This window comes from Psammomys obesus, unplaced genomic scaffold, assembly GCF_907164565.1.
Source record: "Psammomys obesus unplaced genomic scaffold, mPsaObe1.curated_primary_1811, whole genome shotgun sequence".
Taxonomy (NCBI): Eukaryota; Metazoa; Chordata; class Mammalia; order Rodentia; family Muridae; genus Psammomys; species Psammomys obesus.
Window position 1 is genome coordinate 8903062 of NW_026586383.1, and position 14728 is coordinate 8917789.

Here is a 14728-nt window from a genome sequence, read left to right on the forward strand (position 1 = left end):
TGGCCTGCAGACCTATGGCCGCTTCAAGCTCCTGCTTTGACCTCTCCACGAGAACAAGCTGTAACTTGGAATAAAGCTGAATAAATCCATTCTCTTTAAAGCTGCTTTTCTCGGGGCATTTTCATCATAGCAACAGAAATGGAACTAGACATTGCCCTGAATTGCTTCTGTTGGGTATTTTCACATCAGTAAGAAAAGTGACTGCTAAGCCCAAATCCAGAGTATCTTCCTATACAGAAGATTGCCAAGGCAGCTTCTGGGCTTCCTAATCCTTCCATCTCTTGTGGAATATATCTTTCCAGTTTTCCCGGAAGTGCCTGTGTCCTAGATCACCACTTCACCCTCCAGGTCGGCCTAGCAGCTGCCCTCAGCGCCTTTTCCTTGCTCTCCTGGTCCTATACCCTACATCTCAGCAGGCTCAAAGTCCAGCATCTCCCATGACCGACAGCCTCACCCTCCCACGCACGCACACACGCACGTGTGCGCACACATACACAACACACACAAACACAAACATGCAGAGACATACATACGCACACAAACACACATATGTACACACACATATACATATACACACAGACACATACACAGACATACACAGAGACACACAGTCACACACAAATACATACACACCCTACAGATAATGTCATTTTGTAACTGTTTTGTGACGTGCCGAAATTGAGACAAAGCTCGTGGTGCAAATGACTCTCAAGCATCCTTTAAGTGTGATTAGGGAAACCAGAGCCTTTGCCATGCTACATCCAGACATTTCCCTCAGCCACTGTGTGTGTGTGAGTGTGTATGAGATTCTGCAGACCCTGTGGAGTTGGGGTATGAGCTAACCTTTCAGCCTTTGTAAAGTAAGAACAAAGAAATGAGAGGAGGGCTGTGTGCTAACCCTGCCCAAGATGCCCAGGAAAGTGCTGACCGCAGGCAGAAGGTTGCCACGGCAGGTGCCAGGAAGGCACCTCAGGAAGAAGCCTGCAATGGCCTGACTCCCCGCACCAGCCTGAGTTCTGACTAGAGAGAAATGTCTAGCGTTGTTTGTAAGTGAAATCCCTCCCACAGGTTCCCCACTGGCCCAGGGCTGTTTGTTTGTTTGTTTGTTTGTTTGTTTGTTTTGGGGCTAGAGGTAGTTATGGAAGCTGGTGAGGAAATGGTGAACATGAAGGAAGTGTGACTCTTCCCACTACGAGCCTCCACGTTTACGGAGTGGCCCCACTTCCTCCTGTCACTTTTTTCTGGTTTCAGACCCCTGAGGCCGTGAAGAGCCTCAGGCTCCTGGTGCGCTGGCAGAGAACAGCTCCCCGGCTCCCCGCTGGGCCTCCCTGCCCTTGAACTGCCAGCTACAGTACACTCTTCCTGAGCTGCTCCTGTCACGGTTCTAGTGAGCCGGCTCTTCTCCACCCTCTCAGTCCTGTGAATGTGTGCACTATGGGGAAGCATCCTGTTCTACAGGGCTGGGTGGAGCGCCCATCCCTGCTCTCTGCCCTCTCGGTCTGCGCCCATCACTCACAACCACGTTCCGTAAGTGCCACGGCCGTCCCTCTTGTCTGGACTCCGAACTACTGCAGAGTAAATCGGGGCATCGGGGCAGCCTTCCTTTCTCTTTTGAAAGCTTAACTCTGAGCAGGCCAGAGACATGCAACTGAGTTTTGAAGGCCCCATGTGACTCCAGGGCCAGGGTCTGATAAGAGGCTCCTGACACCACTGTGCCACTGTCTGGACCTGACCTTCTCGGGGTGATAAGCCCATGCCAGCTTGGGACTTATCATAAGGTAGGCTCTGACAGGTTTGTAATGGGTCCAAGACTAGGCTTTTCGAACAAGCTTTCCAGGGAGGCTGATGGTGTCGGTCCTTAGGCTGCAGGCAGTGCTGGTGGGCTGGATTTTTGTTTTCATCTTTATGTAAGCTTCTCCAATGTGAGGGGGGCCAGCTTTCCTCTGGCACCCTCTAGGGAGCATGTTCGAAACTGCTCAGCCCAGCCTACACCTGCCTCTCTGCAAGCAGATGGGAGCTAGGACACTGACTGCTGTTAGGTCTCTGTGCTTGCCTCCTCTTCCTGACACCACAAGGCATGTGCCTAGCCCTTCTCACCGCGCCACTGCCTTCCTGCTGCTTGGCACCATTTATGAAATAAAATAAGTTCAACCACGGTATTCAGGGCACACAAGCATGGAGATGCAGTTACCAAAGACTCACAACCAAAGTCCGTCAGGGAAGTTCCCGGGATGGTTCTAGAGAAACCTGCATTTTTGTGTGGGGAATAATGTCCATGGCTGTGTGGAGGGCCTGGGGATCCATGCTGATGCCAGTCCTTGAGGAGCATGGGTCTGCACCCCTGCCCTTTCCCTTAGACTGTCACAGGTGAAAAGCACTAGCCTGAGGGCATGGGACACAAGAGCAAGGCTCTTCTATAGCACCCTCTGTTTGCTACAAACTGATGGTGAAATGATCTGCCAAGTTCAGAAAGGCTCTGCTCACTTAACGTGACAAACAGCAAAGGGTTAGTTTCATGCTTGAGCCATTGTCAGGGGAGACACAAGACAGAAGGAGAGGGAGGACAAGAAACTGAGGAAGGGGGGTCAAGAGAAAGGGAAGTTTGTAAGTGACAAGGGAGGCTGGAGAAGGACGGGAGAGGCTGGAAGGAGTGAAGAGGGAGCGGAAAGGCATGGAGACCCCGACTCTGGAGGCAAAGACTCAGGGTTACGTGTTTGCCTCAGTGGGGTTTCTGGGGCACCTTCACCAGAAAGAATCCTGGACACCACACAGCTTCTCCCCGTCTCTTCAGGGACCACACATGACGGGAAACATCAGAGCAACTGGTTATAACCCAGTAAGTCCTTGGTTGCCCTTCCCCTAATGTCCTGACTTGGCAAGCCACACCCTGACCCTCAGGAACAGCGAGAGGAGGAAGAACGTGGATACAGTGGAGACATCTAAGCCCAAGCAGGTGTGCAGCCAAGGTCAAGGGCTAGACCACAAAAGGTCCTTTCAAGAACCAGCCTGAGCTAGCCCCTCGAGCAGGGACAGCGTCTTCAGAGTGGGTCTGACTCTGGACACTGTGGAAGACCCTGCTCACTGAGGAGTGACCAGTGAGGACCTCCCTCTGCTGCCTTTCCCAGTGACAGTCACGCTGCAGCGACCCGCTGCCCGGCCTCCTCCCCAAGAGCACCCTTTACCAGCGCTCCGCTGCTCAGCAGGATGACAAAGATTATAAAGCTCTCAAACCAGCTGTGCTTTGCGATCTGGTAGCAGGTTTTCCTCAGATTCCACCATACCACCCAGCGGGACTTTGTCTTGTCTGTTTTGTGGCACAGAAAGCGACAGGTGAGGCCTGGAAGGAATCGTGGGTAGTGTTAGCATCGGAGAGACTCACATCAGCCACCTCAGCTGTCCCTCCTCTTCATGGCTCTTGCCTGCAGCTTCTCCCATCAGAGATGGTCTCCTTCCAAAGCCTGGAACCTGGGCTCAGCTGGGCTGGCCCAAAAGAAGGGGGAGGAGGAGCTCTGAGCCTTGCCTGTTTCCTGGTGCCCTCCTGCTGCGCCCCATTAGAGGAGATTCCTTCAGGCCAGCCCATCGGTTCTGCACAGCCAACCGGCTCCACCGGGCTCAAGCCAGATGTTCTGAGCCCCTCGCTGACACCACCCATATGAACAAAGCCCCCTACCTGCAGCAGAGACCCCCATTCCCGGGAAACAGATGCGGAGGTCTGTGTACCGTTGTTTTCCCTCGAGGACTTGTGGTTATTAACTATGCCCAAACTGTGGGGTGGGGAGGTGTGGCGGGTACAGACAGTGCCCACAGGGTGAGGTGAGGATTTCAAGGCTTTGCGGACTCAGGCTACACATGGAAAACCTTGATCAACGGTAGAGAGGATTGACTGCAGGTAGCCTTTGCTCACAGCACGGACACACCAGAGTACCCTGCCCTCTGGACTCGTTTCCCTTCCTCTCCATCCGTCCTCAGCGCAGACGTCCCAAGGCCTCCACAGGGTGGCTGACAGACTGGCCCACCGGGCTCCCAGGAGAGCTCTCGGGGTGCTTGCCCCGTTTGTTGGGCTGCGTGAATGGAGCATACCTAACCAAGAGTCTCCGACAGTTCCCAGAATCCAGTAATCTAATAACCTGACGCTAGCAATGGAGAAGAGGTGCCCAGCCAAACCACAGAGAACACCAGGCCCATCCTGAGGCTCCCTGAGCTACGGGAAGGACTAGGACCACTTACCTCTGGGCAAGCATCTATCCGGTTGCTTTTGGTGGGGAACCGTTCTCTGAAAATGTCTAAGGATATCGTTCAGGTCGATTGTGCTGCACTCTGAGAGCACACTGGCAGTGTCGGGCTGCTGCGTGTGAGAAAAGGAAGCCAAATCAGTAGCCAGCATGGAGAACGGGAGCAAGCATCCGTGGCCAGCACGGTCAGGCTAAAAACACCTAGGTGAAGCCTCCAGATACAAGAACGTTAACAGCACACTGCTCCTCCTTTAAGTTCTCTGCCAGCCCTGCTTCGGGACAGAATCGTCTCCTCTCCGTGGCTAACGAGCAGTCAGGCATAGGCATGCACGCTACCTCAGCCCTGCCCCTACAAATCATAACCCTAACAGGCTGCCAATTAGAGGGGCAGGTGATAAGGAGACTACTCTGCTGAGCCTCATTTTCAGCCATTCCAGCTCACAGAGCGATAGGTTAGGCCAGTGCCTCTGGCAGACCCTGTAGAAGACATTCCAGCAATGTCTAGAGGCTTTTTTTTTTTTAATAAAGGTGGTGGTGGTGGTGGTGGTGGTGGTGGTGTGTGTGTGTGTGTGTGTGTGTGTGTGTGTGTGTGTGCGTGTGCGCGCGCACGCGCGTGCACAGGCTAAAGCACATTCTTAGGTGCTATTCCTCAGGATCTGACCATCTTGGGTTTTGCTTTGAGATGGCTCTCTCACTGGCCTGGAGGTCACCTAGTGGCCCGGTCTGGCTGGCCAGTGAGCCCCAGGGATCTTCTGCTCCCCAGCCCTGATATTAGAAGCCACCCCTGCCCCATGCCTGGCTTTTTCTTGTGGTCTCTGGAGATCAAACTCAGGTCCTTTCGCTTGCAAGGCAAGCAGTTACATACTGCTTCTCCCCAGAGCTAGAGGCATTTTTAATTATCACGGATAGCAGGGTGCTCCCGGTGTCCTGGAGTGCAGACCACGGGTCCCGGAAGTCATCCTAGAACCCACAGGAAGGCTCACCACAGTGATCAGCTGTCTTGCCCCAAATATCAGTGCAGCAAAACTGAAAGACCCTGACTTCTACGTTTGCTTGGGCCTCAACCCTGGCCATCATTTTTTCATTCGTTCTGATAGTGTCCACCCTGTGTGAAGAGCCACACACCCCTCCCGACCAACCCCAGGGAAATTACCTTCCGGGCAATCTGTATGGCTAACTTCGGGTCTTCTTCAGAGAACACTTCAATTTCCACACCTTGGCTATCTGGGCTGGTGGGCTGCTTGGTCTTCAAAGAGGGGTCACAGGTCTGACACACAGAAGCAGGAGTGGAGTCAGTACTTCTCTGGACAGATCACTTGACATGAAGCAAATGTGGGTTCTGTTCCTGAAAAGCTCAACACGGAAATGTACTAGGAAAACCACTGAGCAAAACAAAAACAGGAACACACTGTAAAGTTACTTAATCAAAACAGTGTAGGTCCAGGGTAAGAGTCATCCTACCCAATTAATGTGGAGATTAAATATCCCTGAGAGAGAGAGACAGAGACAGAGAGAGACAGAGACAGTGTGTGTGTGTGTGTGTGTGTGTGTGTGTGTGTGTGTAAGAGTGTGTGCATGTGTGTGTGTGAGAGAGAGAGAGACCAAAAGAGAGGGGCTCCCTCTGTATGTTTGTGTGCGTGTGTGTGGGTGTGTGGGTGGGTGTGTGTGCGTGTGTGCATGGGCATAGATACATAGAGGTCTGATGTCTTTCTGAACTGTTTTACCATCTTATTTTTAATGCAGTCTCTCACTGAACCCAGAGCTCACCAACTGGCAGGGTTGCAAGTGGCAGGGATCCCCTATCCCCAACTTTCTAGTGTCCAAATTACAGGCACTTAACTCCATAAACTATTTTTTGTTTTGATTGTCTGTTTGTTTTCTGAGGCAGGATCTCTCTGTGTAGCCCTGGGTGTCTTAGACTCACTTTGTAGACCAGGCTGGCCTCTAACTCGCAGAAATCCACCTGTCTCTGCCTTTCAAGCACTGGGATTAAAGGAGTGTGTCACTATGCCTGGTGATTTTTTTGTTTATATTTTTGTTTTGTGTTTGTTTGTTCAGGGGACCTGCACTCAAGTCCAAGCATTTTACCCACTGAGCCACATCCCAGCAGCAACTTGAAGACTTAATATATCTTAAGATGTGTCCATTTAACTCAATAGCTAATAAATCACTTAACAGATGATACTGGTAATGCATTACCACAATTTCGTAAAAAGTAAAATTCACAATTAACTTGGTAGACAAAGAGTAAGAAATATGAAAAGTATTTTTTATCTTTTGAACACAGAGGGTTTCCAAGCAACTTAGCACAGTGTCATCTAGAGAGAAGCTAGGGCCCCCGGGATATGGCTCTGGCCATGCCTGTTGGGGTGGTCTCGACTGTGTAACTTGACATGAGAAGACTGCCCACTGTGGGCAGTGCTGTATGTACCCTGGCTGGGATCCCTGCATGTGGAGAGGCGCTGAGCAGCAGCGTGTGCGTGTCACCCTCTGCCTCCTGACTGTGGGTGTGATGTGAGCTGCTGCTTCAAGCTCCTGCTGCCTTGTGCACCCCGCCAGGATGGGCTACACTTGAAGTGTGAGTTAAAATAAACCTTCTCCTTGAACTGCTTTTGTCAGAGCCACAGAAAAGGAAGCCGAGACACACAGGAAACAAAAAAGCATCGAGGACGGTACGAGAGCACCACTTCACAACAATGGAAGGTTTGGTGTGACGATTCTGCAGGGACCTCTGGGAACGGTGTGTGCTGGCTGATCCTGGCTGTCAACCTGGCTCCATCGCAGCTACTAAATTTAAATTCACGGCTACTTCGTGAGGGATCGTCTGACATTTCATACCAGTCTGCAAACACAGCCCTCATTTGAGACCCATCCTGGCCCTAGCCTGATGTGTCAAGGAGCGTATACATTTTATATTCGTGTTTCCGTGGACAGTACATGATGGGGACAGGTGCCTGCAATGGCTGTGTGTGTCAGCCACAGCTAATGTGATGTGTGGACCATCCATACCTGAGCCTCAGCACTAAGCTGTGAGTCGGGTGGGGTCCTGGCTTCCCAACCGTCAATGTCCTCCTCTTCCTCTGCAAGTGGTGCCAGCAGAGCCCTGGGCTGCCCAGTGTCCAAAGTCGCTTGTGCCTCAAACTCCTTCCAGGGCTGCGTCTCCAGGAGAATCACATCTTTGCTCTCTCCAGTGAAGCTGCCTGTGAACTCTTTCGACTTTGGGGAGTTGTGCCCCTTACGTTTCTTGCAACAAAAATTCTGAAGGGTGTGAACCAGGAAGAAAAAGGCCCGGCGGAACCGATCCAGGGCTAGCTGCACTTTGGTTTTCTTTCCTCCCAGGTTCTCATCCCTCTCCTCATTGCTGAAGGAGTTGAGCAGCAAGGCAATGAAGAGGTTAAGCACCTGAGGTGGGTAACAAGGGAAATTTAGCAGAGGAATGGTGCTCTGAGCTCCAAGAACAACCTTTCCCTCCAGGCCTCTCCCAACAAAGCTCTCCTACAGACTAAGTGACAAGGTGAGGCCTGAAGAAAGGACAGAGGCAGGTACCCAGAAAGTGCAAGTTAAAGAAGCACAGGGAAGGGTGCATCCGGAAATTATTGCACTGAGAACCCAGACGCAGGTCCCATTTTGAGGACACTGTAGATACCTGTGTGTATGTGGGTGTGAGCGTAGGGATCAGTCACAAAACAGAAAGGAAACGGGCAGGATGGAGAAAATGGGGATTTTAAAAAGGGCAGAGGCGGTGATAGAATAAATGTGGCAGGTGGCAGAAAGGGTCCTACTGGAAGAAGGGTACAAGAAGGCTGCAGGCGAGAGTTGAAGAAGAGGTCACTAGAGTGAATCCTGGGGGTTAGGAAAGTGGCTCAGGAGGCAGACATAAATGCCAAGTGTGCGTGGAAGGCCCACCTGCCCACCAGCCACAGAGGCAGAACTAGGAAGCCTCTGAGCAAGCTGGCCCGACCAGCCAGGTCTGTGAGTTCTGGGTTTGGCTGAGAGATCCTGCCTCAAAGAACACGATGGGAGAGAGATCAAGGATTAAATTTCTTAATTTAATATTTAATTTCTTATTGAATAAAATTTAATTAAATTAAATTTCTTAATTTAATATTTATTTTTATTTTTACTCCTCTGTGTGTTCATGCATGCAGGGTATACACACATGCTCACGGAACCCAGAAGGCGGCATCAGCTCACCTGCGGCCAGAGCTACAGGTGACTGTGATCTGGCCTCTGTGAGAAATGCTCTGAGGCTATAACAGATCTCCTTAGAGATCCTCAGCTTCAGCGGGAGAATTCCTCTCCCTGGATCTTTGCTCAGGCTTCCCTCTGCACATGAAAGCCCTCCCTGCATTTTAAACGCCTTCTCAAGTACCACAGTTGTCCTTACTCAGGGCTTTCTTCCAACGTCCTTTAGTGATGCCCTGCTTCCCTGAACCTTATGACACTTACCAGCTGTGCGGAGCCTTTGTTAGGCACTTAGGGAAGGTTCTCTATGAGGACAGTTACTTCCATCTACCCATGACCCCTACTTGACTGTGCCGCTCCAAGCCTAGGCTTCCTATATGCACCTTTCTATCTTCGTGTCTTCGCCAATATGCATCTAGTTAGCCTCTCTGTTGGTATCTAAGCTGCTGGCTGAAGGAAAAGACTCAAGCTGCCTTACACAACAAGGAAACTCGGCAGTATAGGACGTATCAAGAGGGAACCAGGGCCTATTACAACCTGCAGACAGATTTGCTCACATCCGTACATGATGGCACCTTTTTTCTAGGAATTACAGTCAAAGAAAGGCCCAGAGGAAGTAAAGGACTATCCCCCCTCCACTCCCTCCCTCTCTATCTCTGTGTATGCATGTGTTGGAGGAGGGGCTGTCTAAACCAGAGGTCACCCTCAGACTTTGTTCCTCTTGTTTTGACTTGGTCCCTGCGGTTCGGATGTTTTGAGATCGTGTCTCTCCCCAGCCTGCAGCTCGGCAGGCAGGCAAAGCAGCAGGGTCGGGGTCACCTGTGTCGCCGGTGCAACCACCACACCAGGCTCCGTGTTCACACTCGTTCTGGGATGGAAGTTGGGTCCTTGTGCTTGTACTTCAAGCTCTTTCCCACATGGGCTCTCTTCTTGAGCCCTCTTGCTATGTTTTTAAGAAAGGCAAGGCATTCCCATGTTCCCCACTGGACATCCCTTTCTATCCTATCCACCAAGTCATGCAGCCTTCCCTTAGCACAGTGGTTCTCAACCTGTGGCTCCCTGCCTATCAGATGTTACATCGACGTTTGTAACAGCAAAATTAGTTATGAAGTGGCGACAAAGTAAGTTTATGCCTGGGGGTTACCCGAACAGGAAGAACTGTATTAAAGCGGTGCCGCATCAGGGAGACTGAGAAACACTGTCTCCGCCAATCACTGACCAAGAGACTGTGGTTTTCTTACAAACATCAGGAATAGGGTGGCCAACGGTCATAGGCAGTTAACCACACAACAGACGTCCCATGTGTTAAAGAGGTTTGTCTCATGTCTGCACCTTCCTCAGGTCTAGCCCAAAACGTTATGTTTTCATTTTTATTTCTATGTGTGTGAGTGCTTTGCCGGCACATGTGTCTGTTCACCCTGTGCTTGCTGGGTGCTTGCGGAGTCTAGAAGAGGGCATCAGGTTCTCCAGACTGGAGTACTGACAGCTGTGACCCCTGGAACTGGAGTTACTGACGGCTGTGAGCTGCCATGTGGGTGCTGGGGATTGAACCCAGGTCCTCTGGAGCAGCAGCCAGGGCTCTTAACCAATGAACCATCTCTCTGGCCCCATATAAAGGAGATTTTTATTTTTAGAGATTTGGCTGTCTCATACTTTGTCTCATACCTTGACTAGCAATGCTCACTAGTGAAGCCTTTTTAGGAGCCTGTGGAATGCTCAGCCCTGGGCCCGACATCTACTCCACACCCCCTTCTCCCATGGCTCACGAATCATTGTGACTTGAGAGCCAGAAGCAGTGGATGACTAAAGGCAAACAGTGCCTTCTGGACACGGCCGGGCACATGCCCATGAACTCACAGCAGTTATGACGGCGTGAGCAGACCGGTGCAAGCCCAAGGCAGACCAAATGCCAGCCTGGAGCACTGGAGCAGGGAAGGGGACGTGAGTCCCCCAGCTAGCCAAGGAGATATTTGTAACTGATACTGATAGCTGCTGGGAGAGGGCCAGCTTCCTTTGAAAACATTGCTCCCGGTAAATTAACCACACCTCAGTGGAAGACCACACAGCCAAGAACACACGAGCAACCCAAGGGGGAGGTGGCACGGCACGATGGAGCAGCCGAGCGGGAAGGACCTGAGACTCACCACCAGTTTCCCTACCACCATGATGAGCACGAAGATGATGATGCAGAGCGGGGAGCCGTCCATCTCCTGCATGCACTCCCACATGTTCTCGATCCACTCCCCACACAGGATGCGGAAGACCACCAGGAAGGAGTGGGAGAAATCTCCCATGTGCCAGCGCCGCCAGCACGGCTGCGGAGCGCTGTTCACGGTCTTGTTGAACTTGGCGCCAAAGACCTGCATGCCGACCACGGAAAAGATGAAGACCACGATGATCAGGACCACGGTCAGGTTTCCGAGCGCGCCCACAGAGTGGCCAATGATCTTAATGAGAGTGTTTAGGGTGGGCCAGGACTTGGCCAGCTTGAAGACCCTCAGCTGTGGAAACAGGCGATACAGAGGAAGGGAATTTAGGCTCACACATCCTCCTCTGGTAAGCAAATGGTGGTCCTCAGCCACAGAGCTGGGGACTTTCGGAACCTGTCACCTCCCCCTGGGCCACAGTCACAGACTTTCTATCTCAAATACTGGTTTTTAACTTAAATTTTTTTTCATTTTTTTTTTTATTTTATTTTATACGTGTGGGTGCTTTGCCTGCTAGAGTTAAGTGTACAGCACATGTGCAGTACCGGAGGAGGCCAAAAGGGGGAGTCTGGTACTGACGTTCAGACAGCTGTGAGCCACCATGTAGGTGTTAGGAATTGAACCTGGATCCTCTGGAAGAGCAGCCAGTGCTCCTGACTGCTAGACCTTCTCTCTGGCTCCTATTTAAATCTTTTTAAAGTTATATTTATTCATTCCTTTGTAGGAAAAGGGGGGCACCCACGTGTGGTGGTGTCCTGTTGGCTGAGGAAGTCTCTCAGTTGAAGGGCTGCCCAGGTCAGACCGGACCAGGAAGGATTGTCTTGGTGGATGAGGCCACGGTGGACAGCCTCACCCTGCAGGGCTGGGCTTGTGCTGTGTAAGCAAACTTGAGGAGCACGGGCCTGCGAGCGAGACAGCCAGCCAGTAAGCAGCTTGCCTCGGTGATTTTCCACTCCCATTCCCTTGCTGTGACTGAGTTCCCGCCCTGACGCCCCTCAGTGACCAGCTATGACCTGGAGATATGAGCCAAACTCTCTCCTCCCCTTAGTTAACTCTGATCACAGTGAAGTAGCAGAATGAAACTGGAACAGTGGCCAACAAAAAAGAGATGTGAACAAAGAGCACAATTCTCAGGAGTCAGTTCTCTCCTTCCACCACGTGGGTCCCAAGGATTGGGCTTGGGCCATCAGGCTTGAGAGCAAGCTTTACCCTAGCTGAGCAACCTCACCAGGCAGCATTTTTCTTTTAAAACAGAAACTATCTTGTCCTGGGGCTGGAAGGACAGCTCCGCAGGCAAGCAGGCACGCGGCTCTTATAGAGAAATCCACAGTAGGTGGCTGGCACCCAGGGGGCACCCAGGGGATCTGACGCTGTCTTCTGACCTCCCCAGGCACGTGCACACATGTGACACACATTCACACATAATAAAGCTTTTAAAAATTACTGTTTAAAAAGTCAACCTGATCTAGCTGAGCTCGGGGGCGCACAGCTGTGATCCTAGGCCTCAGGAAGAAGACTAGACCCTTGAGGCCAGCCTGCCATACCCAGGAAGGTGGAGGAGTCAGACTTTGTCCTGGAGTCACACTGAGATGGATATTGGTTTAGTCCAAGATAGTTGGTGAACCAGCCCGCTCAAGAATCTTTGTCTATTGAGAATGTTAAGTCACACAGTGACGTAAAGTGGGGCCAGGACCAGGCGTGCTGGCGCGTGCTTACAGCCTCGGCACTTGGCAGGCAAAGGCAAGCAGGGCTGCAGGAATCCACAGTGAGCCTGGTCTACAGAGGAGTTCCAGGATAGCCAGGGCTACAGCGTGAGCCCCTGCCCCGAAAAGAGAGGAAGAGGCGGGGAATGGAGGAGGAGAATGGTGCAGGGAAAATGGCACAGTGGATAAAGGCACTTCCTGACTGAATCTGAGCCCCAGGACGCTCAGTGCAGAACAGCAGCACCAAGTCCTATAAGCTGTTCTTTGACCCCCATTTGTATCCCACTGTACACAAGCACGCAGCCACACACACGATGAAAAGAAGTTTAAAAACGGAAAGAAAGGGCCAAAGCAAGCACCTCCCTTACCACCCTGAAGGAAGCCAAGAAGGAGCGGCTGGAGCGGCTGCCCTTATCCCACAGGTTGTTGTACAGCACGTCGGCAAGGCTCAGAAGGGCGACCAGGCTGTCGAAGATGTTCCAGCCGTGCCGGAAGTAGTGGTATGGGTCCAGCGCGATGATCTTCAGACACATTTCCGTGATGAAAATCCCAGTGAAAACCTGCAACGGGACAGAGCTCAGGCCGCAGCTAGCTTTGCTTTGGAGGCTCCTGCTTAAGGATGGTCTAAGTGATCCACGGAGGTTCCGAAGAAATCATTACATCAGCATGGTTGCCAAGGCCAGCCTAAGGTCCGGGCACCTGGTGCACAGGCCCACGTTCCTGACTCTACTGCCTCGGCAGGAGGTGCCAAAAGCCGGGGTCTGCTCACTGTGGGGCCTCAGCTGGGCCCCGACACCCAGACCCTGCCTCCAGCTACACCTCTGCTTTAAACTGTTTTATCATTAACTTCTCAACTTACCATTACAAAGCGATGGGTTTGAAGATGACATCTTGACACATGTGTGCCATCATACTCTTCCTGTTCATCCTCCTCCCCCGCTGCCCTCCCCCATTTCTCCTCCTCCCTCTCCCTAGCCCCACCCCAAGAAAATACATAAAACTGGAGAGTTTTCTTATTTTAAAACTTTAAAAAGTATGTATTGCTTTTTCAGTTAGAGAAATGAAACTTTACAAGAAGACTGGATATTCTGGTAAGATTTTCAATCATTAATCCATTAGCTAATTAGAGCAAAGCATCCACTGACTAATCATTTATTGTTTCTGATATATGAGAGACTCACATTCCCTTGAGGGGAAAAAGTGCTTCCTGAAGAAACCATGAATGAAAGCAAGCATTTGTTTGAAGTTCGGCTTCCTCCACCTCTTAGCTCCCCAGTGTAACCCAGACTCAATCTACTCAGTAAGAAGCAGTGACCCAAATAGTGGCTCGCATCTGGGAAGTCCACCCAGCCTCACTGTCTCGGGGATGTGGCCCACCCACATCTGTGAGGCCTGGCTCGTTTCCTGAGAATTTACCCGTACATCAGAGCTGCACTGTCCTATGACGCGTGGTGTTCCCAGAACAAGGGACCACAGAGGATAGTGTCATGGGTCTCTGGAGGTAGTTTTCTCTTGGCGGAAGAGGATGTGATGACACGGGGTCTCATGTAGCCCAGGCTAGCACTGAACTTGCTGTGTGACTGAGGATAGCCTGGAACTTCTGATCCTCCTGACTCTACCTCTGAGTGCTGGGATCACAGAGATGCACCACCGAGCCAATTTACGTGGTGGTGCTGGGGACTGAACCCAAGGCTTTATGGAGGCTGGGCAGGCACTCTCCCAGCTGAGCTAGGCAGCCCTGGTTAGCGTCTCCTTAGTTTTCTCCAACACTCAGAATGTCACTTTTCGGATGGTCTACTACGGCTTCTCCTACATGGCTAGAGAGACCCTAACGTGCTAGTAGACCCACGGAAAGCCATAGAGGTGCCCTGCGCAAAAATCAGACCCAAAGCCATCTTCTGCCTTTATTCCATTTACAGGGACGAAGGTTTGGGTTGTGTTACTGAAAAAGCCTGCGCTTCACCAGAGCTATGATTCAAAATTCTATGTGCATTACAGAGCCTGAGTTACCAAGTTTCCTATCTTCAGGAGGGTTATGAAAGTGTCCCCCATGTTGTGATGTTCCATGGCCAGGAAGACAGTATTGATGATGATACAGATGGTGATGGCCAGCTCCGTGAAGGGGTCCGTCATAACGGTCCGTAGGACCTTCTTGATGCACAGCCACGCGGGGCTACAGTCCCACACCAGGTACTTGGACGCCAAGTTTTCCCCACATGGGAAGCAAGGTTCCTGGGATTTCTCTTGTTCTGGAAGAAAACAGAAGGCAGATTAAGGTGTTTGCTCTGAACCAGCCTGGCTGCTCTCTGACCATGTGTGTCCTCTCCCTCTTCCCCAGGCTGGCTTTCTTTCTTTCTTTCTTTCTTTCTTTCTTTCTTTCTTTCTTTCTTTCTTTCTTTCT

At 51.4% G+C, this 14728-nt stretch overlaps 1 protein-coding gene across 1 annotated transcript in view; it reads right to left on the minus strand.

Moving 5' to 3' along the window:
* Scn11a (sodium voltage-gated channel alpha subunit 11) overlaps positions 1-14728 on the minus strand; it is a 72745-nt gene that overhangs the window by 25026 nt on the left and 32991 nt on the right. The window contains exons 13-21 of the mRNA XM_055601600.1: positions 14338-14576; positions 12696-12887; positions 10562-10918; positions 7256-7634; positions 6589-6619; positions 5532-5547; positions 5386-5478; positions 4228-4345; positions 3183-3337 (exon numbers count right to left, since the gene is read on the minus strand). Of these exons, the coding sequence (XP_055457575.1) occupies positions 3183-3337; positions 4228-4345; positions 5386-5478; positions 5532-5547; positions 6589-6619; positions 7256-7634; positions 10562-10918; positions 12696-12887; positions 14338-14576 (1580 nt within the window). The remainder of the gene's footprint in view (positions 1-3182; positions 3338-4227; positions 4346-5385; positions 5479-5531; positions 5548-6588; positions 6620-7255; positions 7635-10561; positions 10919-12695; positions 12888-14337; positions 14577-14728) is intronic.